At 39.0% G+C, this 25,089-nt stretch overlaps 1 protein-coding gene across 1 annotated transcript in view; it reads left to right on the plus strand.

Moving 5' to 3' along the window:
- Nucleotides 1-25,089, plus strand: part of Gpr158 (G protein-coupled receptor 158) — a 358,827-nt gene that overhangs the window by 159,911 nt on the left and 173,827 nt on the right. The window contains exon 3 of the mRNA XM_041641570.1: nt 6,061-6,163. Coding sequence (XP_041497504.1) covers nt 6,061-6,163 — 103 coding nt within the window. The remainder of the gene's footprint in view (nt 1-6,060; nt 6,164-25,089) is intronic.

The following is a 25,089-nucleotide window of genomic DNA, read 5'->3' on the forward strand; positions in this document are numbered from 1 at the left end:
TTCCAGATTAGTTTTTCTTCACAATTACTTGCAAATGTGATTCTTACACACAAGCATTATGTATTATTTCTGCTAAATGCCAACAAGGCTCGTATATCGCTCATTTTAGTTTTCACATTGGTTATCTCTGTGAGTAGTCTGTCAGACTGGCTGTGTTTGCTCCGCAGTTCTGTTGACCAGGCGCTGACAGTCTGACTTGTGAAACAAGTCACATGCCAGCCACTTACAGTATGATGTACAATGTACTCATTCTGAGAATGTGAGCCCTTTTGTTCTAAACTATTTGAAACATATTTAAATGCATTAAACATAACCGTCTTGTCCCACTTGAGCAAATGGCTCAGCAGTGTTAGATGGATTCAAAGCATCGTATAACTGTTCTCTGGAAACATTTTATCTTACAAGTTGAATCTCTATGCCACCAAACAACTCCACGTTTCCTGTATTTCCTTTGGGTGCCGGCAGTCACTAGTCTGCTTTCTATTCCTGTGAGTTGAGTTTACTTCTAGAACATGTGTGATTGGGATCATATGGCATTTATCATTTTGTCTCTAGATTATTTCACGTAGTGTAATGTCCTCAAGTTTCAGCCATGTTGTGGCAAATGATAACATTTCCTTCCTTTCTAGTCTGAATAGCATTCATTATTTCTACATGACACTTTTTGTTAGCTGTTTATCTATTGATGGACATTTGGGTAAATTTCATTCTGGCTATCATGAAGAATACAATTTTGAACATGGGTTTACAAATGCTTCATTGAGATCTTAGTTTCAGTTCCTTTGTTTACACATGGGGAAGTAGGATTTCAAGATAACACAGTTCAACTTTTCATTCTTAAAAAAGCTTCATTTGTTTTCCTTAGTAGCAGCCTTGGCTTGCATTCCCACCAAGAACACACAGGTTTCTAGTTTCTCTTCATCTTCATCAATGTTTCCCACTATTTGACAGTGACTTTAATGTTGCATATTAAGTGTTACTTCACTGTCAGTTTGATGTTTCTCTTATGATTGAATGTTGAACATTATTTCATCTGTTTGTTTGCCATTTGCATAACCTCAGAGAAATGTCTATTTAAGGACTTTTGCTTATTTTTGGCTGGATGCCTTGTGGCCTTTTTGCTGTAGTGGTGTTGAATTGCAGAAGTTCTTTTTATATTTTGTATGTTAGTTTCATTGAAAAACATAGCATACATGGTAACAAGTGTTTTCTTTTGTTGTCTAGATTACATTTCCATCTTGTGGTTACTTTCTTGGCTACACAGTTGATAGAGGCTTTCTAGAACCCCGTTGTCTATTTGTAGCTTTTTCACCCAGGGCTTTGAGGGTCATACTCAAGAAAAACCTCCAAATCCAATGTAACAAAGATTTTTCTATATTTTTTTTTCTGGAAGTTTTATGTTTATAAGCTGTATGTTTTGGTTTTAATCATGTTGAGCCAAGTGTTGTCATAAATATATGCTTGATCAGTTTAATTCCTTTTCTTGTAGATATTCAGTTTTTCCAGGGATATTTTTAAAGGGATTGATCTGCCATCACTGGCATGTCGTCATATGTATGGGTTTGTTTCCAGATTTCACCCAATTCCACTGAACTGAGTGTGCTTTCCTGCTGTGCTCTGGCTGTCCCTGCATGGTTGTGGACTGCTTTTGGAAGTCAGGACAGCACAGACCAGCTTTGTAGTATCTTTTTGAGATAGTAGAGATTCCATATACATTTTGGATTTTTTTCATTATCTTCTGAAAATGCTGTTGGGGTTTTTATATGGGTGGCATTGAATCTTTTGATCAGTTTAGATGACATAAATATTTTAATAACATTAAACTGCTTAAACAGATTATCTGGTGAATAATAGATATCAACATCTTCTTTTTATATTTTTGAGATTTTAATTACAACATTTGTCCCTTCCCTGTCCTCCTCCCCTCAAACTCTACTGTATATTGCTCTCTGCTCCCCTTCAAATTCATGGCCTGTTTTCACTGTTATTAAATGAATATATATGTATGCGTATAAACATAAGCTGTTCTGTCCACATAATGTTATGTATCTGCATGTTTTCAGTGCTGACCATTTACTTTGATCAATGTTTATAGTTTTAATGAAATAACTTTCGACCTACTTGTTAATTTTATTTGTAATTATTTTACTTTTTTGGTGTTATTATAAAGAGATAACTTGATTTTTTTTCTTTCATATCATTTATATGAAAACAGCCAAATTTATTTCTTAATGACTAATAGAATTCTCTATTGATGGCATATGGTTCTGGGAACATTCTTTGTAGAGATATTTTTGAGTATTGATCGAATCTCCTTAAAAGTTACAGGTCTATTTAGATTCTAAATTTAGTCACAAATAAATCTTGGAATCTAGGAAGGTTTTCATTCTTGGTAATTGTGTCTGCCCATCTGTTTCTAGGTCACTCTTAGCAAGGGTTAGTGTGGGATACGCAGTGGTAAATCTCTGCACTGCTGCAGCTGACCTCAGTGTCTCTCTCATGCATGCAATGCAAGTATTGTGTCACCAGGGCTGCATTCTCAGCCTGCCCAGTGTAAAGCTCAACAGGTGGCTTAGTGAGCTTCATCATGGAGTGCATCCTCACTCACTAATGACTGTCACTCTTCAATAGAAGCTCAGTGTCCGTCAGAGGTCGCTCACAGAGCAGTGGTCTCCTGTGTGACACGCTGCTTTCCTGTATCCACTCTTCTTGACGTTCAGAAGATGTACTAGGAAGGCTTAGACTTTAATATCTCAAACAAACACCACCAATATCTGCTGTGAAGATCTTACATGACTACTCAAATACAATTTGAAAGGTTTTATCCTGTGTTTAGTTAGCATCTGATTTTATATTCTACATTCCCAAGGAGAAAAAAAAAAGTTAGAAAGGCATCTCCTCAGTTCCCAAAGGAGGAGTATTAGTTGTGCATTCTCTATGCTATAGAGGACTTTCTGGGTCAGCTTTACCATGTCATCTCCTAATCTTGAAAATGTGTGATTTTTAGTTAGAAGGTGAACAGAGAAATGGTGGTGGTAGATAAAATGGAAAAATGATGCAAGTTGGCTGCAAAGTCACAGTCCTTCCTAGAAAAATAAGCACAGGCCACTTATTCTTCAAGGAGATGCCATGAGACTATATCTAATCCAGTTCCTGTAGGCACTGCCATCTTGGAGGTGGAGGTGGAACAAGGGGATGGGATGGTTTTATGGATTCAACTAAATAAAAATTGCTTTTCTCCATTGAGATTAAAGTAAGAACAGAATAAAAAGTTTGAGGTAATTAAGGATCCATGTTGCTATGTTTTTCTGTAACAAAATTAGGGTGCTTTTTATTTTTGTCCAAGGACTTTTTTTTTAATTTGGCAGTATTTATCTAATCAACTAGATTTTTTAAAACCTTTAATGTTATGTAAGTCCTGAAGTTAGCTTAAGAGTCAAGAAATACTTTTATTGCAATAAACTTTTATATTTACCCTAAGCATTAACAATGTTCCATGGATTTACTGTTCTACTATTGAATAATAATATCAAGAAATTAGTACTGTCTTAATAAATACTGTTAACCTTCAAATTCCGGGGGAAATAATATTGTTTGTTCTCCAGTAGAGAAAGCTATCTTAGACTGGTTGGAAGCTTCTGGGGGATGGGGACACATGGAGTTTTGAGGCAGGAAACACACACACACACACACACACACACACACACACACAGAGCACAGCCAGCTAAATTGACCCTGGTGGTGATTAGTGAGTGAACCATAGGGGTAGTAGGAGGCCACTTGTTTGTTTCCCGGCTGCCCAGACTTCTGAAATAATCTCACAGAAAGTATATTAATTAAATCATGGCTTGGCCTATTAGCTCTAGCTTCTTATTAGCTAGCTCTTACATCTTAATTTAACCCATCTCTATTAACCTGTTTGTCGTCACATGGCTGTGGCTTACTGGCAAGATTCCGTCTGGCATCTGTCTCCAACTACATGGTTTCTCCTTGACTCCCCCTTCTTTCTCCCAGCATTCAGTTTAGTTTTCTTTGCCTACCTCTATTCTGCCCTGCCAGGCCCAAGACAGATTCTTTATTAACCATTGGTATTCACAGCATACCAAGGAGAATGCCACATCACACCTTCTCTTTTTTTGTCTAAATAAAAAGGAAGGTTTTAACTTTAACGTAGTAAAATTACATATAACAAAACAAGTGTCAAGCAAAAATTACAGTTACAATATTTATATCTACTTTATCCTCAAACTGTTACGTACATCTTACTGAATGAATGTTCTCACAAAATAAAACAAAAATTATAAGTGATAGAGTTCAGAGAACAAGCCTAAGCTCACATGGTTAGGCCATGATCAGGTCAGAGTTTGAATCTCCATTTTATGACTGACCATGTACAATATACTGTTTCCACAATTCTACTAAGTCTCCAAAGAAAATGTTGTACTTGTTCAGAAATTCGATTTGGCCTTTTCTTTGGTTTCCTCTGATGTGATTGGATCATTGCAAACAGTGTGTAATTGTCCACTGGGTTCTGTAGGAGGATTCTGTGAGCACAGCAGTTACTCTAGAAATATTGGTTAGCTCAACTGAATTGCACGGTACTAGCCTGTTATTTTATTTTCCTCTGAGCCAAGAACCCATGTTCCTGCAGTCCCTGAGGTTGAGCCTTGGCCCCTGTGCATGCTTGGCAAGTGTTGCACCACCGAGCTACATCCCCAGGACTTTGTATCTTTTATTTGATCAAAGGCATTGCCAACTTAACTACACTGACCCTGAACTCACCGTGTAGCCCAGACAGGCTCTGAGTTTGTGATCTTTTCTGAGTCAGCTTACTCCACAGATATAATTGGATATAAGTGTATATGCTGAGGGAAAGAGAGGGGTGGAGGGCCTTATGGGATAATAACCAAGAAAAGTGTGAAAGGGAGTATTCATGAAGTGACGTGTCCATGGGGGCCTGAAGGATGTTCTATCTCTGACCTAGAAAATCAAAATACATAAATACATTTCAATTACTGACCTTTTCATGGTACACAGAATGAGTCCTGATGCTCTAAGTTTTAAGCTTAGACTATAGAATTATTTAAATTATTTAGTATTTTCTCTTAAGAACCTCTGTGCTAGAAGCCATCTTGTCACTTTTACTTCTTAAAAGTTTTATCTTCACCCAGTTGTTCATGGTCCTTCTTTTTATAAATATGGAGAATATTTATCTATAAAACAGATTTTAGATACATAACCTTTGGGATCATTAATTTATCTAGATTTTTTTGTGTTTATATCTTAAAATTTACTATATTTTTCCCTCAACAATTTGTGTTAGTTTGATCCAAGGATGAAATCTAATGAGCATTTAAGTCAGAAGATTGATTTCTGTGTCTCAATTTTTCCAAACCTGTCCACTCTCCTGCCTACATTTGCTTTGATAGAAAAATCCAGTGTGGAACTACTTGTAAAATATTCATATGGCATTGGAAACAGTTCTTGAAGCAATGAGATGCTATGAGAAATGTAAACAGAACCATGTTTCTGAGTGATTGAGTGAAACACCCAAGTGAGTGAAAGGTTGCCCACATATGCAACGACAACAGGGAAGCTGCAAAACAATCCCACAGCAGTTAAGAATAGATAATAAAAGAGGTTATTTATTGGAGGGGAAAAACTTACAGATCACCGTCCCAAACAACAGTCCTCTCATCGCAAACAGAAAACAGAGTCTAGCCGCCAGAAAGGGAGCCAGAAGCAAGAGCAAGGGTGTCCATCTGCTGCATTTTAAAGTATAAGAGACCACGCCCCACTGGGCTGGTATCTTAAGGGCTATTGGCTGAAGGAGCGAAAGAGGTTCCTGCAGCACAATAGTGCAAGATTAGAAAGGGAATTTGTTACTTCTAAAAAAAAAAATGGCTACTGACAAACAAACCTAAAACAAAAGTTCAAAATTGAAACATTTTATTTATAGAAAATGTGCTGATTCTGATAACATTTGCAAGGATATATATGTGTGGACCTTCATGTGAGCAACACTGTGATCGATTTTATTGCTTTTTTTCTCTTCTTTAGTGTATGCCAATCAAAGGCCTGGGATTCGTGCTTGGGGCCTATCAGTGTGTCTGCAAAGCAGGATTCTATCATCCCCGTGTCTTCTCAGTGAACAACTTCCAAAGTAAGTGCTCTTTGCTCTGTGCATGTGCCTGCACACACACAACACGCCTGTTGACAGTCCTTCAGATTCTCCTTTAACCTTGTTGACCTTACAAGTCAAATCCACATCAGCTCGGCCTTCTCGAATCACTTAAAGGATTTTTATTTGGGTTTGGAATTTTCAGTGCTGGGGCAGCTGTGCACGAAGACGTGCTTAGGAGAACTGTTTTTTTTTTGTTTTGTTTTTTTTTTTTTTTGAGAACTGGTTTTTAAAACATTTAAAAGTCTGAAGGTGTTATAACCCTTTAAGGGTTAGTTTCTGAGAACTGTTACTAGAAAGTTTCTAGAACTCATTCTGCCCATTTATTTTATTTGTGCATATGTTACTTTTCAACCATGCGTGGAAAGTTATCAGTGAGCAGCTTAACATCACACATTCCTTATCACCCAATTTCCATTGTTCAAGTTGCTGCTTATAGAGGAGTGGGATGCTCTACTCAGAATCTCACCAAACTAAAGATTTCACTGGTGTGATTTCTGAGACTGCGGGCAGGCCTTGAAGCCTCCCAGATTGTCTGAGGAGTCCAGATGTCCCAACAGGAGCTCCCTATTTCCTGGCTGAGCGTTTGCCTGGAGCTTCTCCCAGTTCTAACGGTTGTGCCAAGGTCGGTCGTGTGTTGCTCACACATTGCCACTCACCCTCTGACAGTCACCAGAAGAATCTCTCATCCTGTTCGCCCTACCTCCTCTCACATAACACAGCTGTGACAGCTGCGGGTCTGATTCTTCTCTCTCTTCGCTATACAATGTCCACAGTCAAAGGAGAGATGCAACCCTCATAACTGCAGGCCCGTTCACATCCAAAGTTGGATTATACAGGGTTCATTCACCAGCAATGAAACTTCATCATCTGCTCACTTTCTATCTACTCCGGAGAACGTTAGTGTTGTGATTTAAATACTGAGCTTTGTTCTCTGTAATATGGAGAATTCCATATGACTATGTTGACTTGTAGGCAGCTACAAATATACTGATAAAAGGAGTGGAGTTGGTAAAATTGTGGGGATTTCATGGGAAATTGGATTTAGAGACCACTAAGAATTAGGCTCATGTCTCCTTCACATTTATCTTTGATACTCTGCTACTGCTATGTGTGGCAATTTGCATCTCCAGTAGGCATTATTAAAGGGTGCATTTGGGGCTCTGTCTGGCAGCTTTCCTCTATAAGCTTTGGTAGACATTTATAGGTTTATTAATAGATGGTTTTCTTTTTCTTCGGAAACCTCATTCTTGGGTCTTGAATCTATTTACATTTTACTTCTTGGTTCCGCAGTCATGTATAACTCTTATTCTGAGCAATAGGTAGAAGTTTGGAAGGTTCCATCGTCCACATCCATATCCTGGGTTTATGTGGGATGGGGTCTCTAAGCACAATGAGAGTCAGTCCCCCTGCTTAGAGACAAGGTGGTGGTGGCAGCTACGTCTGGTTATGCTGTGACATAAGGCTGACACTGTTGTAGAAGATGAAGAGGAAGGGAAGGAGGACACACACACACTGAGAAACACACACAGATAGGGAGAGGAGAGAAGGAGAGAAGGGAGGAAACAGAGAGACAAACAGACAGAGACAGAGAGACACAGAAAGAGAAAGAGAGATGCACTGGGAGACTTGACCTGACTTGAAGAAATACGAAAGCTTGCAGTGAGAACGTAGACTGGGACTTGAGGAAGACTTCACTGGTAGCCTGAAGAAGACAGGAATTCAGCTTTGTATTATAATCCAAGCTCCCAGTGAGAGGGTGACCTAACCAGATATCCTGACCCCAGCTTGTGCAGATCTGCAGCTTGAAACCTAGGTGTACTCTGAATTCTAATCATCAGAAGCAAGAAAATAACAAGCAAACATTTCAAGCCTTTGGGTTTCTAATAGTTCCTTTGCGGTCATAGAAAGCTTACAATAACCATACTGATAATGTTTTCAGGATGTTGATGCTTTTCTGGAGTGTGTGTGTGTGTGTGTGTGTGTGTGTGTGTGTGTAGGCCCAGCCACCACAGTGCCAAACCTACCATGGCATTCTTCACATCTCTGGTCCAGACATAACTATGATTCAGCACTGAAGGGGAAGGAGTAGGTTTAGCTGTGTCGTGTGAAGGTATTTGGTATTTGTGTCGTGTGAAGGGATTTGGTATTTGTGTCTGGTTTACCCACTGAAGGGGAAGGGGTAGGTTTAGCTTGTGTTGTGTGAAGGGATTTGGTATTTTGTGTCGTGTGAAGGGATTTGGTATTTTGTGTCGTGTGAAGGGATTTGGTATTTGTGTCTGGTTTACCCACTGAAGGGGAAGGGGTAGGTTTAGCTTGTGTCGTGTGAAGGTATTTGGTATTTGTGTCGTGTGAAGGTATTTGGTATTTGTGTTGTGTGAAGGGATTTGGTATTTGTGTCTGGTTTACCCACTGAAGGGGAAGGGGTAGGTTTAGCTGTGTCGTGTGAAGGTATTTGGTATTTGTGTCGTGTGAAGGGATTTGGTATTTGTGTCTGGTTTACCCACTGAAGGGGAATGGGTAGGTTTAGCTTGTGTTGTGTGAAGGGATTTGGTATTTGTGTCTGGTTTACCCACTGAAGGGGAAGGGGTAGGTTTAGCTTGTGTCGTGTGAAGGGATTTGGTATTTGTGTCTGGTTTACCCACTGAAGGGGAATGGGTAGGTTTAGCTTGTGTCGTGTGAAGGTATTTGGTATTTGTGTCTGGTTTACCCACATTTGGTCTCAGCTCCCACTGTGACTGAAATAAAATATCTAAATATTATGGGAGCATAAAATGACTGTGCCACTTGCTTATAACACTACCAAAAGGAACTGGCTAACCTTTAACAACTTAGCTTTGTTTAATTTGCACACTCCTACTTTTCCCCTTATTTTAAAAGCTGAGTTTTTGCTTTTTTTTATTTTAAATTATAGGCTGGCCTCACTCTCTGAGAACAAGCTGATTTTATTTTAGTCTTTTATGTCTACCTCCCATGTCGTGCACACTGTTTCTGGAGAGAGGAGGTCATCGTTTTTAGAAGGATGATCTATAGTTGAGTATAGCTTTGACCTCAGCATATACTTAACTGTGACTGACTTTGCTTAGCAACAGAGCAGGAAGTCAGTTATTGTTACGATTTGAAGCCCAGAAAGTACTTTTAGACCAAATATATCTTTCTTGATGGCCTTGTCAGGCTGCATGAAAATCCAACATTTAATCACTTCCTTTCTGAAAGAAAACGTCTTGCACTTTGACCAGGAAAATGAATATTATCAACCAAGATCTTCACAGGCATTCATTACACTCCTTATTAAGTATTGGAATATACCACATGACTGTACATTGTAACATGCTAATTTTAGTCATTAATGATTTAATCACAGTAGTTCAGAAAATTATAGGAGAAATTACTTTCATACTTTTAAAATGTATTATCTAAAATCAGCACAAAAAATAATGGGCTTCATTATAGCCCTTTAATACACAAACATTTGTTTATGTATGAAAATCTATTGTCCTCTTTTGCTGTCTTCCTTCCCCCACTGATCCCCTTGCTCCCCAAACAGCCTCTCCTTTGCTTTAATGTTATCTGTAATATATATGTATATAAAATCTGAATTCTTCATAAGACAACATGTGGCATTTACCTTTTCCTCCATTACTCTCTTGCTTCTCCCTCTTCTCATTAGCTCCCCCTCATCTCCATAAATGAGAAATTTTCTACTTCATGTCATATTCATATATACATGTATGTTCTACATTCTGCGTATTAAAATATGGCATTTGTCTTTTTGAATGTGACTTTTTTTTCTATTTTTTTCTTGAAGTGATTTTCATTTAGTAAGGAATGACCTTGTGTAATCTTTGGGTCAAACACAAAGAAGATATTGAAGACCTGAAATATGAGAGCAGATGTAAAGACTCCAGCCAAGTTCATGGCATATAATAAGTAGTCTATAGACATATTTGGGTGAATATATATATATATATATATATATATATATATATATATACACTACTGATGGTACATATAATGAGATAATCCTTAAGACCCATTAGCACTATATTTTGAATTTTGTGCTATGCTGGGATGACTAGTGACTTAAGCTAGAACTTTGGAGAATGAGTTGTGTCTGAAGGAAGATGTGACCTCCGAGTCTGTAGCAATGATGGCCATGAGGGGAGGAACAAGCAGGAGTCTGAAGGTTTCAGAGGGAAACTGGCTAGTTACCTGGTAGAGAGGACGAGACCTAGAAAGTGAAAAGACTGCCCTGCCAAGGTAACATTTGCTGAGGTCAAGGAAAGGATTCCACATCCCCACATGCAGTCTATTTGCTCTCTGGAGAGGGGACCTGTACTCTGGTCCTGATCTTTTGCATAAAATGCAAATGTAAGTATTAAAAATGCCTTCGAAATGTGAAACAGTATAAGAACCTTTATTTAGACATAAGTACACAGTAGACAGGGCCTTGTAAAGACCAACCACAGTATGCATAAATGACGTGATTTGAAATTAAGCTGACAGCCCAGAGGCCTGGGTCCAGGCATCTCTCGGGAAAGCGGTAGTCATGTGAGTTAATGGGAGCCGACATCTGTGGAGAGCCCAGTTTCAGAAAGACCAGGTCCTGAGGAACAGCTGCCTCCTCAGGTCCAGGCTGTTCTCTTCCAGGTTGATGTTCCCGCCCTCTCCACCCCCAGATTCATCCCTATTAGTATGGACTCCATCTCCAAGAACACCCCTGTTCTCTGTGGGTTACTACCAGTTATTTTGCTTATATTTCTTATCTTTCAGACTGACTGCAGTTTGGGTATCTTTCCAAATGAATGCCAAGTTACCGATGACCCATAACTAAGGATTGCAATCTGCAATTTAGCCCTCCAGTGGTATTGATATGAAAAGCACATGGGATAGGAAACCGACAAGGAAAAAATTAGAGCCTTTAAAATGAGTTGTTCAGGAAGAAAAAAAGAAGCTCTTTGCAGAAGGCAAAACGCGGGACTACTGAGTGCTGAGGCAAAGAGCAGCTCTGAATTGAGCCTCTTGCTATGTAAGAAGAGGCTGATGAGAGGCCGTAGGTGCACTGATCTGTGGGTGTAAGGATAAGTTTTAGATTGTAGTATGGGACTCTTCTGATCTAGTAAAGTGGTATAGAAGTCTTTTCTATGACCCTATAACTCCTAACTCAGGTAAAAGGTTAGGTTTCTAGTCATATTTAGGCACGATTCCCCTCCTGTTTAGTAGGCCTTAAGTCCAATTAGACAGCTTTAGCTGTCACCAACGTGTACCTGGAATTTATTGCACTTGGATGCATATCTTGCCGTGCTGTTAATTTTTGTGGCCCATCGGTCTTGCAGCTGGGTAGAACTGTTTAATTGCTTTCCTCCCTTGGCACCTTACATAGTGTTTTCTGGACCATGGAAACTAGACCGCAAGGAAAAGGCTGCAGGTCAGATCCAGCCCCACCAGTGGTGCCAGTCTCACCTGAGGCAGCTGCTTACTTTGTGACGCTGTGGTTGTGGTATGGAGTGTTTAGGCACAATATCATTCACGCACGACTTCTCTGGTCACTAGTCAAGAGATGTGAACTCCTACCTGGAGTGTCAGATATGAATAAAGCGCATAGCCTTTGAATAGGTCCTACGTTTGAATCCTACCTCAGTGATTTATTTGAACTGTGACCTTGACCAAATTATTTAATTTAAGTTTGTTTACATTATATGTAAAATGGGATATCACTTGCTTTCTGAAACTTTTTTAAGGATAAAAATGAGGTGATAAACCACAATATTCTAGCCATAGTAGTTGGCACTCAAAATGCTCAAAAACAAATCTGTCACTGCTATTTGAAGCCTGCACTCTCCCTCTTTCTTCTCCTCCTCCATCTTCATTTGTCCTCTTGAGTGGGTGTTGGTTCCATCTCCCAGCACAGGAGCAGAGCCCACGGTCTCAGAGGACTTCAGATTGCCCTGTCCTGTGACTCTGTCCTGACGTGTAATGCTCTCGCCTATGATTATATTCCTGCTTGACCATGGCCTGAAATTATGCACTGCTATGTCCTCCAACCAATTCATCTATTTTATTGTTTATATTATTTTACATTAGTAAAACTATTTAGTTTTGCTAACATTTACACATATGTTACCAGTTGTTTCTTAAGTAGATATAACTACCAGTAATCTACACAGTAGCTCATTGTGTTAGACAGAATATCTGTAGGTTTGTTTACAAATCCTTTAGTGACCGTTCTCCTTTCACCTTGTAATCATTTTCAATTTTTGTTTTCTAGTTTCCTATTTGTTTTCTCTTTCTGTGTAAAAATGCATTCCTTACCCAACAAAACCCATAAGGCTCTAAAAAGAAACATAGCATTCAGAATCTTAAACATAAAACTTTTATAATTCCAAGTTAGCAAACTTTGATGAGAAACAAGTTATTTAATATATTTAAAAAGATTTACTTATTTTATACATATAAATGTTTTGCCTGCATGTGTGTACATGTCTGGTACCTACGGCGGTCAGAGTTCCTGGAACTGCAGTTATGGATAGTTTTGAACTACCATGATGGTGCTGGGAACTGAACCCAGCTCTTAAATGCTAAGCTTCCTCTCTAGTTGTGGTATTTGATCATGTATAGGTTTCAAAGTAAAAGTATTCTTCATTGCAGAAGCTTATAAGCTACAAACTTCCCAAAGCAAGAGTCCCCAGGTCCTGGAACCAGTTGATACCTTGTTCCTCTTGCAGTGATGCACTGAGAAGAACATAGCCCTACTTGTAGGGCATCCCTGCCAAGAGTCAATACTCTGAACAAGCACCCACACACCAAGGGACCATCTATAAAAAATGACCTGTATGGTCAAAATTTTGGGATCCACAAAGCGCTAGGGGCTAAAGAGGTCAAAGAAGTACTGGTGATTATTCCAGAACAGAGACAGAAAATGTGGCATTGAAACCCTGGATTTTATCTTAGGTGGAGAAAAGCAGCTCCAAAAAGCATTGTGACAACTGGTAGGATTTTGATATGGATTGCACAAAGATAATTATAATGGATCTGCACTAATTCTCTTAGTTTTGAAGTTGTATCCTGCTTTATAAGGAGGAGCCCTCATCATTACACACAAACTGAAATGTTTCTGTATGAAGACACAGTGCATCTAGCCTACACCAGAAGTATCATACATATAACATCTTGAACTTTGACTAAGAGACTATGAAAATATTAGGATATAAATAACTCACAACTACAGGTAAGAAATATGAAATTACTTTGTACTCTCCTGTAACTTTTCTGTAAAAGTTAAATTATAACACAATTAAAAACAACAAAAATCTGAGATTCAGAACATCACCAGCGTAGAGGACAGATTTTCCAAGGATTTTTTGATAGTGGTCAATTTACTAGTTCTCTGTGGTTTGGAATAGAATTTCACTTGATAAAGTCAACTTACTGTTGTTGTTTTTTTAAAAAATGCTCCAAGATCCCTGCGGCAGTAGGCAGCAGAAATGCTGTAGGTCCCAAATGGTGGTAGTGGGCCATGTGGTGGCAGGCAGTGGGCTCTGGGAGCAGCCAGTCCCAGGCAGAAATGGCTGCTGGTCTCAGAGCAGTGGTGGTGGGCCATGTGGCAGCAGGCAGTGGGCCCCAGGCAGAGATGGCTGCTGGTCTCAGAGCAATGGCTGGTCCTAGGCAGGGAGACACATGGTGGGTGGGCAGAAGACAGAAACATGGATAGACACGACATGCAGGGTGAGGTTGAATGTTTATTCAGGGGGTTATGGGGGGAGGAAAGGTGAAGGGGGGACAGAGAGAGAGAGAGAGAGAGAGAGAGAGAGAGAGAGAGAAGAGAAGGAGACAGAGAAGGGGGGAAGCAGAGAAGTGGGGAGAGAGGCAGAAGCAAAGCTGCCTCTCCGAGAGGAAGATGGAAAAGAGAGCGAGCTCAGGCCAGAAGCTGAAGATCAGCCTGCCTCAGTGGATGGGGAGGAGAATGGGTGTGGCTTATCTCTTAAAGGGACCAAAATCATAACATTCCCAGGTCTTCCTTATAATAAAAAGCACGCACATCAAGGAAGCAGAAAAGGAAGGGCCCAAGATGGCGGCCGGCAGGTCAGAGGTAATGGGAGTGGGCGTGGCTTGTCCCTTAAAGTGACAGGAAAGCACAACACTTACTATGTATAAGAAGTCATTCGTGTGTGTGTGTGTGTGTGTGTGTATGTGTGGTAGTGTATATACGTGTGTGTGGTGATATGTGATTTCGTATGTGCATATGTGTGGTATTATGTGTGGTATATATATGTATGTGGTATGTATGTTGTCAGGGGCCAGCCTCGACAAGATTACCTTTCTTCGAGAGTGGAGGCATGGGAATTTAGAAATATAGTAAAGAATACAAAGATGCCAATGAAAAAAATAAATGCAGAAACACAGGATAGTATCAGCAGGGAATTTCTGTGAGTACTGAAAATTTCTTTGGGTTTAATTTCCAGTAGCTTAATATACCCCTGATTTCAAAAGGTAGGAATAGAACAAAAGGACTGCATTAACATGCAAATTGGAAGTCATGGGGTACATTCATCACTCACTCAGGCCCTTGACTCATGCTTTAGACCAAACATTCTGTAGGCAAACCACTCCCTGGGTGAAATCCCAAGTTATTTCCATAAAGGGAACTAGAACCTAGTTGGTTCCTTAGACTTTTGTTTTAGGTAGGAACCAGCTACTTCCCTATTTCAGGAGCAGGAGGTCTGGCAACTAGCCACTCCTTACAAAAGCCCTGAGAGAGTAGAACTCTGTTCCAAAACTAGGTGGGACCTCTGTTTGAGTTAGAACCTCGGGTAATCTTGAACTAAAAACAAGTCCCAAAACTCTCTGACTTTTGACCTCTTTGGGCCTCCACAGTATGTATGTGTAATTCATATATTATGTGGTGTGTATATGTGTGTGTTGTGTATATGTGTGTTGTATATATGTGGTGTGTGCATGTGTGTGGTGTGTGTATGTGTGTAGTGTATATGTGTATATGTGATTTATGTGCAAATAGTATGTGTATGATTTTTGTATATGGTATGTCTGTGGTGTATATGATGTGTGTATGGCTTATATGTGGTATGTATTGGACATGTATGTGCATACACGCACATGCTTGTACACAGAAATGTGGAGGGTGTCCCTCCTCTCGTGCTGTCCACCTTATGTTTTGAAACAAGGTCTCTCTTTATTATTATTATTAAAAATTTCTACCTCCTCCCCTCTTCCCATTTCCCTCCCCCTCCCCCCACTTCCCTTCCCCTTCCATCTTCAGTCCGAAGAGCAGTCAGGGTTCCCTGCCCTGTAGGAAGTCCAAGGTCCTCCCCCCTCCATCCAGGTCTAGGAAGGTGAGCATCCAAACAGACTAGGCTCCCAAAAAGCCAGTACATGCAGTAAGATCAAAACCCAGTGCCACTGTCCTTGGCTTCTCAGTCAACACTCATTGTCTGCCATGTTCAGAGAGTACGGTTTGATCACATGCTATATCAGTCCCAGTCCAGCTGGCCTTGGTGAGCTCCCATTAGATCAGCCCCACTGTCTCAGTGGGTGGGTGCACCCCTCACCGTCCTGACTTCCTTGCTCATCTTCTCCCTCCTTCTGCTCCTCCTTTGGACCTTGGGAGCTCAGTCTAGTGCTCCAGTGTTGGTCTCTGTCTCTATCTCCATCCATCGCCAGATGAAGGTTCTATGGTGATATACAAGAAATAGTAGATATGGGACCCTGTATCTACTATTTTGGGCCTGAGCAGGTATAGTAGGGACAGCCCTTAGTATTCTAATTCGAGCAGAACTTGGACAACCAGGCACCCTATTCATGAGTATGGCAATAGGATAGGGCCATTTCAGGCTCTCTCTCGTCAGCTACCCAAGGAACAAGCTGGGGACATCTCCTTGGACACCTGGGAACCACTCTAGAATCAAGTCTCTTGCCAACCCTAAAATGGCTACCTTAATGAAGATATATACTTCCCTGCTCCCATATCCATCCTTCCTCCATCCCAACCCTCCCTCCCATTCCCCCAAGCTATCCCCATCCTCCCCTTGTCACTTTTCTCTCCCCATCTCCCCTTACCCCCACCCCACCCCCACCCCCAAGTTCCCAATTTTTGCCTGGCAATCTGAGACAAGGTCTCTTACTGAACCAGGAATTTGGCACTCTGAACACTAAGTCCCTAAGATTTCCGTGTCTTGCCCTACCCCTCACGTTCCCAGAACTGGGGTTGCAGGCATATACCACCCTGCCTTCCTTCTATGTGGCTGCTGAAGATATGAACTTAGGTCATATCTTAGGTCTTTATGCTTGCACAGGGAGCATGTTACCAGAGCCAAGAAGATATAATAACAAAACATTTTATTATAAAAATGCTGCATACTTATCAAGGAAACTTTGTAATACATATAAGGTTAAAATTTAAAAAGGACTTTCTGAAGTTTACAGTTTGATAAATTTTTACCATTTTACAATTTCTGAACTGTGTCTATTTCTATGGTGTTTCTGGTATTGTAAAAATTAAGACAGCAGAAGAAAATAAAAGAGACTTGGTTTGCCTTAAAACAGCAAAAGTGAACTTTTTGATCTGAGTGCCTTCAATCTCTGGCTCAGTAACCAAGGGTCCAGGAGAATATATTGTGGAGTTTGAAAATGGCTTTCATAGTCAAAGGTGGCGGGGGCATGGCTTTGTCAGGTCTGGAAACTGCTTTTCAGGATAAACTATTTTGAAAGTGCAGGGAAGGAAGGGTCTCTTTCTGCACTGTGAGGTGCAGGGTAATATCTTGGTTGGGTTGTCTGCTTTGCAAACCTCTGGGCTCCAAATTGTGTGATAGGATTGGCTGCTTTTTGGAACTCCATGGCGAGGGCAGTTTTCCTAAAGCCATGGACCTGATTTATGGCCATGAATTTGAGGTGGGTAATTCCTTTAGATATCACATCCAATGTCAATGCCCCTTTGAATACGATTTTAATAACTGCATTGAAAAAATGTGTTATCCTTTGCTTATTAGTCTAGAGGTTTTATGTTTTTAGTTTGTATAAGTAAAACATACATATATGTATAGGTAAATACAAAACCACAGAGAAACCCTGTCTCAAAAAACCAAAAAAAATGTAAATATATATGTATATATTTCAAGCAGTTTAATTTCTTCTGTTGTCAAGGTAACAAAATTAAAATTAACAAGTAGGTTATACACTGTTCACATACTGACAGTTTGCTTTGACAGTCTTGTTTAGAGGTGAATATTTAATACTCTTCAAATAGCCTATAAATGTAATGATAACTTCCTTCTGAAATCCTTTTCTTTATTTTTCCCAAGACTCAGTATTTGCCATTTTTCTTTAGAACATTTTTATTTTATTTGTAAGTCTGATGTCCGCTATTCAAGGGTGCCTAAGCTTCGGTACAGCACATTGGCATTCTGTATGCGGAGGAGCTGAGATCTACAAATCAAACATCACTGGCATGGTTTGCACATATTTGCCTACAAGCTCCAAAGTCGTCTGTAATCACATACTCTTAATGTATTTTTATAGTTTGTGCCTAGCATCTGGAAAATCATCACTGCTATAAATTCTTCAGTGTGCATGGTTTGAGAGCATGAAGAATGGCCTGCTGAGTGACAGGTTCATTCACTCTTCTAGAGAACACTTTGATCATTAGCAAGCATTTACTGAGGGTCTAACCTGTGTAAACATCACCTTCAGTGCTGAGAGTAGAGTGATGCATAAATTCCGGCCCACAGAATAGAGAACACTAAATGATCGTGAACTTAAGTACCATCCAACAATCTAATAGTCAGCCCATTAATATTTTTTGGTAGCCATATGACTTAAACAAACTGTGCTCATTACCTTGTCCTAGATAGAGAACATAGCACAAATGGATCAGTTTTGGAGGATTATGTGATTGATGAATTGTCGTTTATGCCCTGCAAAAAGTATTTAAAACATTATCTTAGATACTTTTAAATGATTTAGTTTTCTTTATTTTTATGTTACTTAGTTAATTTTGTGACTTTGTGTGCATATGCATGTGTCTTTTTAATGAACTTATACTTATTGTGTAGATTTCTTGGTTTCTCTGTGAAATTTCTATACGCATGTCCATTATTTGAATTCTCTGTCTCTAGCTCATCCCTTTGATTGACCCTGGGTCCTTTATCCCAGTTTCTTTCTCCTACTTCATTTCATCGCTATTTATTATCTCCATGTATGAAAGAGAACATGTCATAGGTGTCTTGATGAATATAGCTTAGGATGATCTTCATTTCTATCCATTTTTTGAGAGTGACATATTTTATCTTTATGGATGAATATACTACTCAAATGTGTATATAGGTCACATTTTTTTTTACCCATTATGCTCATAAAGACCTAGACTGATCTCCTAGATTTCAATACCACCTCAATGAACAAGAATGCTTTGGTATTTCCATTGTATTCTGGTTCATTGCCTTTGAAAATAAGCCCTGGAGTTAACCTAAGATTTTTGATAAACAAATAGTTTAAGAGAATTGTAAAAGAGGATCTTATATGACATCACTTTATTTGCCTTTTTTGGCCTTGTTTTGAGTTTTTTAAACACAAAATAATAAAGCATAGTTGTTTCTTTTCCTAACAATTTTTTTCCATTAATACTGGAATCCATGAATCTGATAAATGCAAGTTATTATTGTCCAAATTATTATAGAGTGGCTTGGAATTTCACTGCTCATCTTGTATCTAGTTACTGTCATTCATGCATCTATAAATCCTTTACTGTTTTAGTCTTATATGAGGAGGAAAATGGAACAGGTGCGGTGCTTTGACCAGCCCAGAAAGTCGAGAGTCTCACTCCAGGAATTGAGTTAATATGTGAAACAAAGAATGACCAGAAGGCTATCGCTCCCACACTCAGTATTTCCAAGTTGCCTGTAGAAAGAACTCTGGAGTTGTGATCCATGGAATTTCTCCTGTCCATGTTAGCATGTGAAGTGGTGTTGTCTTTACAGAGGCAGCCAGGTTTATGTGACCTTGTGGATGCACCCTCCATAATATTTCCAGGAGACTCAGTTTCACAACAAACTTCTTGTTATTCCAGTACTTGCAGTCTTTATGCCCCATCTTTTGCTATGCTTCTTGAGCCTTCATCCCAGAAGCTGTTTTACAGATATTTCAGCTGGAGCTGGGCACCCCATAGTCATGTGCTTTCTGCAGTTTGATCAGACCTTCCTTGATTGGTAGAATGAATGTCATGAAAATGGCTACACTGTACTACAGGATCAATGAACAGATTTAATGCCATCCATGCCCATTAAAAGAACATTTTGATATCATATTTTATAGGTTTAGAAAAAGCAATATAAGAATTCATGTGGAACCACAAAAGACTTTGGATGGACAAAGCAATGCCAAAAAGAACAATGCTGGTGGTATCACAAATATCTGATCCTAAATTTTATTACAGCACTATAGGGATAAAGAAGCCTGGTACTGGCATAAGAATAGACAGGAAGACTTGTGGAGTATAATAGAGAACCCAGAAATAAAGCAGAAAAGGCTAAGCTTGCCTGCTGGAGTCTTGCAAATGGGTTCTCAGGAACCTTGGATGGCAGTGAGGAGTGGGTGCCATAAAGAAATTGTGACCACTCGTCGTCATCCAAACACGTGACCTTGGATAGCTTAAGCTTTATTTAATACAGTTTCAATGGTTTGCATGAACAGTTTTACAACCAGGTTTTTCTTTCTAAGTTTCTAAAAATGGTTACAATAATTACCAGTTTGTTTCTTGGCTCTTTCCTCTTCCATCTCCCAACTGTCTCATTGGTAGCCATTACCTTTTTGATCTATATCTCTACTGTCAGAAGCACAAGCAGTTTTGCAAGGTACAAAGAAAGTTTTCTAACTAGGCACACCTGCAGATAGAAAATAGTGTGCCCTGTTGTCTCTTGTAGTTACTATTTATATCTGATAAGATCGGGGCTCTCACAATCAACTTACTGGCCAAAGCTGGATCAACCCATTCTACATTTTGTATTACTCTATCTCCTCTGGGGGCATACCAGATTTTCCCACTTATTCTATAGGAAATATAACTTGGAAACTTGCTCTTAATAAATGGCACTGCTTTCCCCTTGTCCTTATGTCCACCTCCTTTAACTTCTTAGGGTATTGGCACAGTTATTAGAAATGAGGGAACTGTGGGTTTCTATGCTTCTGCTTCATTCCCCATTTCTTGAATGTTCTCATTAACTTCTGATATCATCTTTTTAATAAAATTTCTTTAAAACTTTTGTGATTAAAATCATTCCTTCCAGAATAGTTATGTAAATATGTCTATTTTCATGACTGACTGTGACTCATTTAGACCAGTAGTATGGTTAGCATAGTGAAAGCAATGAGAGCACCTAGCACATATGCTCCTAGGGTCATGCCTAGAATCATGCAGCAAGCTGTCCTCCCTGCTAAGCAGGTCAAGGGCTATGGGGTCTCGTCACAAATAGAGCCATTTATCCTATTTCCACCCCTCTTTTCCTTAGCAAGCTGAATACCTCCTGTCATCCACCTCAGTTTTGTTCAAAATGACAAAAACATCCATTGGGAAAAGATAACCTGCTCAACAAATGGCGCTGGCTAAACTGGATTTCTACTTGCAAGAGAATGAAAATAGATTCTTATATTTTGCCTTGTATAAAAAAAAATCAATTCCAAATGGATCAAAGACTCTATTTAAAATCCTGTAAAACTGAAACTTTTAGAGAAAACCTAAGATATACACCTTGAAATACTGGCGTAGGCAAGACATTTTCGAACAGAGCAGCATTAGCACAGGCACTAACCACCAGTCCAACAGATGGACGTACACAAAAATAAAACACTTCCGTCCAGCAAAGGAAACACCTAGCAGAGCACACAGACAGCCTGGGGAATGGGAGAAAATCTTTACCAGCTATGATTCAGAGAAGGGGCTCATATTCATGATTAACAAAGAATTGTATAAATTACATCCCAAGGGAATAAAAACTGCCAATCAACAAAGGATAAATGAATTGAATTGACTGTTTTCAAATAAGAAACACACATGGCCAGTAAGTATTTTTTTGAAGTGGTCAATATTCGTATCTATCAGAGAATGTAAATTAAAACTTTGAGATACCACCTCACCCCAGACAGAATGATTATCATCAAGAAATCTGAAAATAAATGTTAGAAATGATGGGAAAATTCTTATTTAGTGTTGTTAGGTGCAAATTAATACAATCATTATAGAAATAAGCTTTGAAATTTCTCAAAAACTAAAAATAGAGCTACCATATGACTTCTCTACTTCACTATTGGGTGTATATCTAGAGAACTTCATACCCTACAGTGGAGATATTTGCACCGCTGTGTTTATTGATGTTGTATTCACTATAACAAGGAATTGGAATCAACCCAGTTGTCCATTAAAAGATGAATGGATAATGAAAATTTGTATATATAAATATATACATACATAAGTTTCATTACCCTTTTTATTCAAAAGCATCACAACTTTGGAATGACTATTTTCACTGCATAAAAGTTTATTGAAATGCTAGACTTTGGGTATATGCTTTTTTATTTCTACATTTTGAGTAATAAATTTCAAATATATATATATATATAATCTTGTCCTCAATTTTCAACACACATGCTTTTCTGAGATATAAAATGCTCTATATTGTTGGTTTTTATATATTTACTTTTCGCTTTACTTCAAAATGTTTTAACTTTTAGTAAATATCTCTGCAAAACAAATAAAATTTGAAACTCCTTGGTTCACATTGAGCTCTCTCTCTGTTACAAGAGATGTAAAGAATTTCCAGAGCTCATTTCTTCAACTCAGTTCTTGATTATGCTCTACCCTGACTTTGCAATTCTTCTTTGTTGTAAATCCTTTTGGTCCTTTTGTTGAAAATGGATGTTTCTAACATAATATATCCTGATTTTCATTCATTTCTCTCTATTAACCCAATTTCCTTCTCATCTTCCCTCCTGTCTAGAGTCACCTCCTTTCTTTGCCATTAGTAAACAAACAGGCATATAAAGGATAATAATATATTATACTATGATAAAACAAAACTCAACACACCTAATAGGAAAAAACAGACAGAAGGTAAAGAGCCTAAGAAAAGGTAAAAGGGACAGATACACATACAAAAACCCACTTATCCACATACTCAGGAATTCCATAAAAACACTAAACTGGAAGCCACAATATATACCAAAAAGATTGGTAGGGTAGAAAGGGGAAAATACATATAAATGAAATAAATATAAATTGAAAATAAAAGCCCTGATATGACATTTTGAGACAAGAAACCTCCAAAGGTGCTGTTGAGTTCATTTCCTGTTGACCATCTACTCTGGTCAGACAGACCATCTTTTAGAGTAGTTTGTTTTACTAGTGAGACTCCCTTCAGGAAAACTAAATTTCATTTCCAAGTGGTTATCAATTGCAGATAGCTTCTGAGTAAGGGGTGGGCTGGTGTCTCTACTTCTCTCAACTCTAGGAATCTGTCTGGTGCAGTCCTGGGCAGGCCCTGTGCCTGTTGCCTCATCTCTGGGTTCCTAAGTGCTTTGATCCTGTTGACTTACAGGGCCTTTTTTCTTTGGTGTCTTCCCCTCTGGCTCTTTCATTCTTTCTGCCTCCAAGGTTCCCTGGATTCCGAGAAAAGGGATTTTAAGGAGATGTCCCAGCATAGGGATGAGTGTTTTAAGATCTCTCAATCTCTTCATATGGTCTGGCTATGGTTCTCTGTTTCTATCTTCTGCAGGAGAAGTTTCTCTGATGATGGCTGAGCAAGGCACTGATCTGCTTTGCATGTCTTTCTTCTCCCTATGTCTCTCCTAGACTTCCAGAGGCTCCTTTGTTAACTCAAAATATAAAAAACTTGATGTCAAAGAGAACACAACACAGAATCAATGTCCGTTTCATACCATTCTTGTTTTCCTATTGAGCACTAGCTTTTCTTACTAGCTTTATTCAACAGACTTCTACTGAAATAATATTCTCCATTATGTGTTTAGTCTGTAAGCTTTGGTAACCCATTTTCTTTCTTTTTTATTTATTTTTATTGAGCTTTACATTTTTCTCTGTTCCCCTCCCTGCATCTTCCCTCGCCTTTTCAGCCTTCCCCACAAGATCTCCATGCTCCCAATTTAGGCAGAAGATCTTGTCTTTTTCTACTTCCCATGTAGATTAGATCTTTTTAAGTCTCTCTTAGTGTCCTCATTGTTGTCTAAGTTCTGAGTGAGGTAACCCAGACACAGAAAGACAATTATCATATGTACTCACTCATAGGTGTTTTTTAAACATAAAGCAAAGAAAACCAGCCTACCAACCACAACCCCGGAGAATTTAGGTAGCCTATTTTCAATCTGTGCTAGTTTGAAAAGTGTCATCTTGAAGGTTACCCAAGTTTAAAATTCTTAGTTATGATAGTCTTTTCTAGGTCATCATACTTCAACAATGCTGACATTTTTTAGTAGATTCAACTTTTCTGTTGTGACAATCTAAATGCAAATGCTTCACTTGCCAAGGGCTTTCCTCTCTCTTCTGCTCCTAGACACTTCCGTATGCTCTTCTCTAACTCTGTTGTGGTTAGTTTAATCGTCGACTCTACACAGTCTAGAATCATCTGGGAAGAGATTCTCAGTGAGGGACTATCTAGATCAGGTTGATCTGTGGGCATGTCTTATGAGATTATCTTGATTACCTTAATTGATGTCTGATGCTCAAGAATGAAACGAGGTGGGACTATTCCCGGATTTGGGTCTCTGGACTATAGAGGAATAGAGAAAAGTAGCTGAACAGCGAGCACCGGAGCCTTCACTGCTCACTGCTCTTGACTGTGGATGTACTGTGACTAGCTGCACCAAGCTCTTGCCACTGTGACTTCCCCATGGTAGTGCACTGGAACTGTGAGTTAAAAGAGACCCTTTCTCCCCTCAGCCACTTTTGTTGTTATTTTATGACAGTTACAGGAAGGAAAGCAGGACAAACACTAATCGGCCCTTACAATTCAGTACTGCATTCTTTCTCAGCTTTTGTGTATCCTAGACAATGAGTGGAACCTCAGATTCAGTCATCGAAACTGGAACTCACCATTCCTAGCCAGGTCTTGCATACCTTCCTTCTAATTTCCATGTTTTAGCACTTCTCATGTATGGAGAAGAAAACTGGTCACTATGTTTTTATGTAAATAATCTAACTTAATCCCAATGTCATTCATATTTCATCAATAAGACCAGAACTGAGTTGTCGAATGAGTTTACCTAAGAATAAAATATCAGCTTACTTAAATCAGATGCTAAACCCATATATTTTTTACACTATGTTGACAGAGCGGTAACTATTAATATTATTATTTTGTGTGTATGCATGTGTATGAATGCAGGTGCGTGTGTGCTGTGACAAATACATGATGGTCAGAAGACAACTTCTAAGAGTCAGTACTCTTCTTTTACCATGGGACTGGGCTCATGGTGTCAGGCTTATTTGGCAAGCACTTTACCTATTGAGCCAGCTCCCAGCTTTCAAAGTGATTGCTATTAAATAGCAACAAAATCCCAAAAAATATTCATTTGTGTTTTTCTTGCCACATTTTACTGTGGAAGGAAAATAGACAAGCATACTTTGAAAAGACCGTGACCCTTTTAAAGGAGTTGAGATACATCAAAGATTTCCGATGAATTGGTTATTAAAAGCTAACAACAACAAAACAGCCCTTTTCCTAATTCCTAGCTTAACCAGGTCATGTGACCTAATAAACTAGGCATTTAATTTTGTCTCTAATGTTAAGTTCGTGATTAGTATGATTAGTATAGTTCCTTTTCATTGTCTATTGCTAAAGTCAACAACTGATACTTTTTGAGTACTGGGCTACAATGCTAACTTAAGCTTGGAA

This window comes from Microtus oregoni, unplaced genomic scaffold (assembly GCF_018167655.1).
Source record: "Microtus oregoni isolate MIOR12 unplaced genomic scaffold, Mior012 000070F_ref0000104, whole genome shotgun sequence".
Classification (NCBI taxonomy): Eukaryota; Metazoa; Chordata; class Mammalia; order Rodentia; family Cricetidae; genus Microtus; species Microtus oregoni.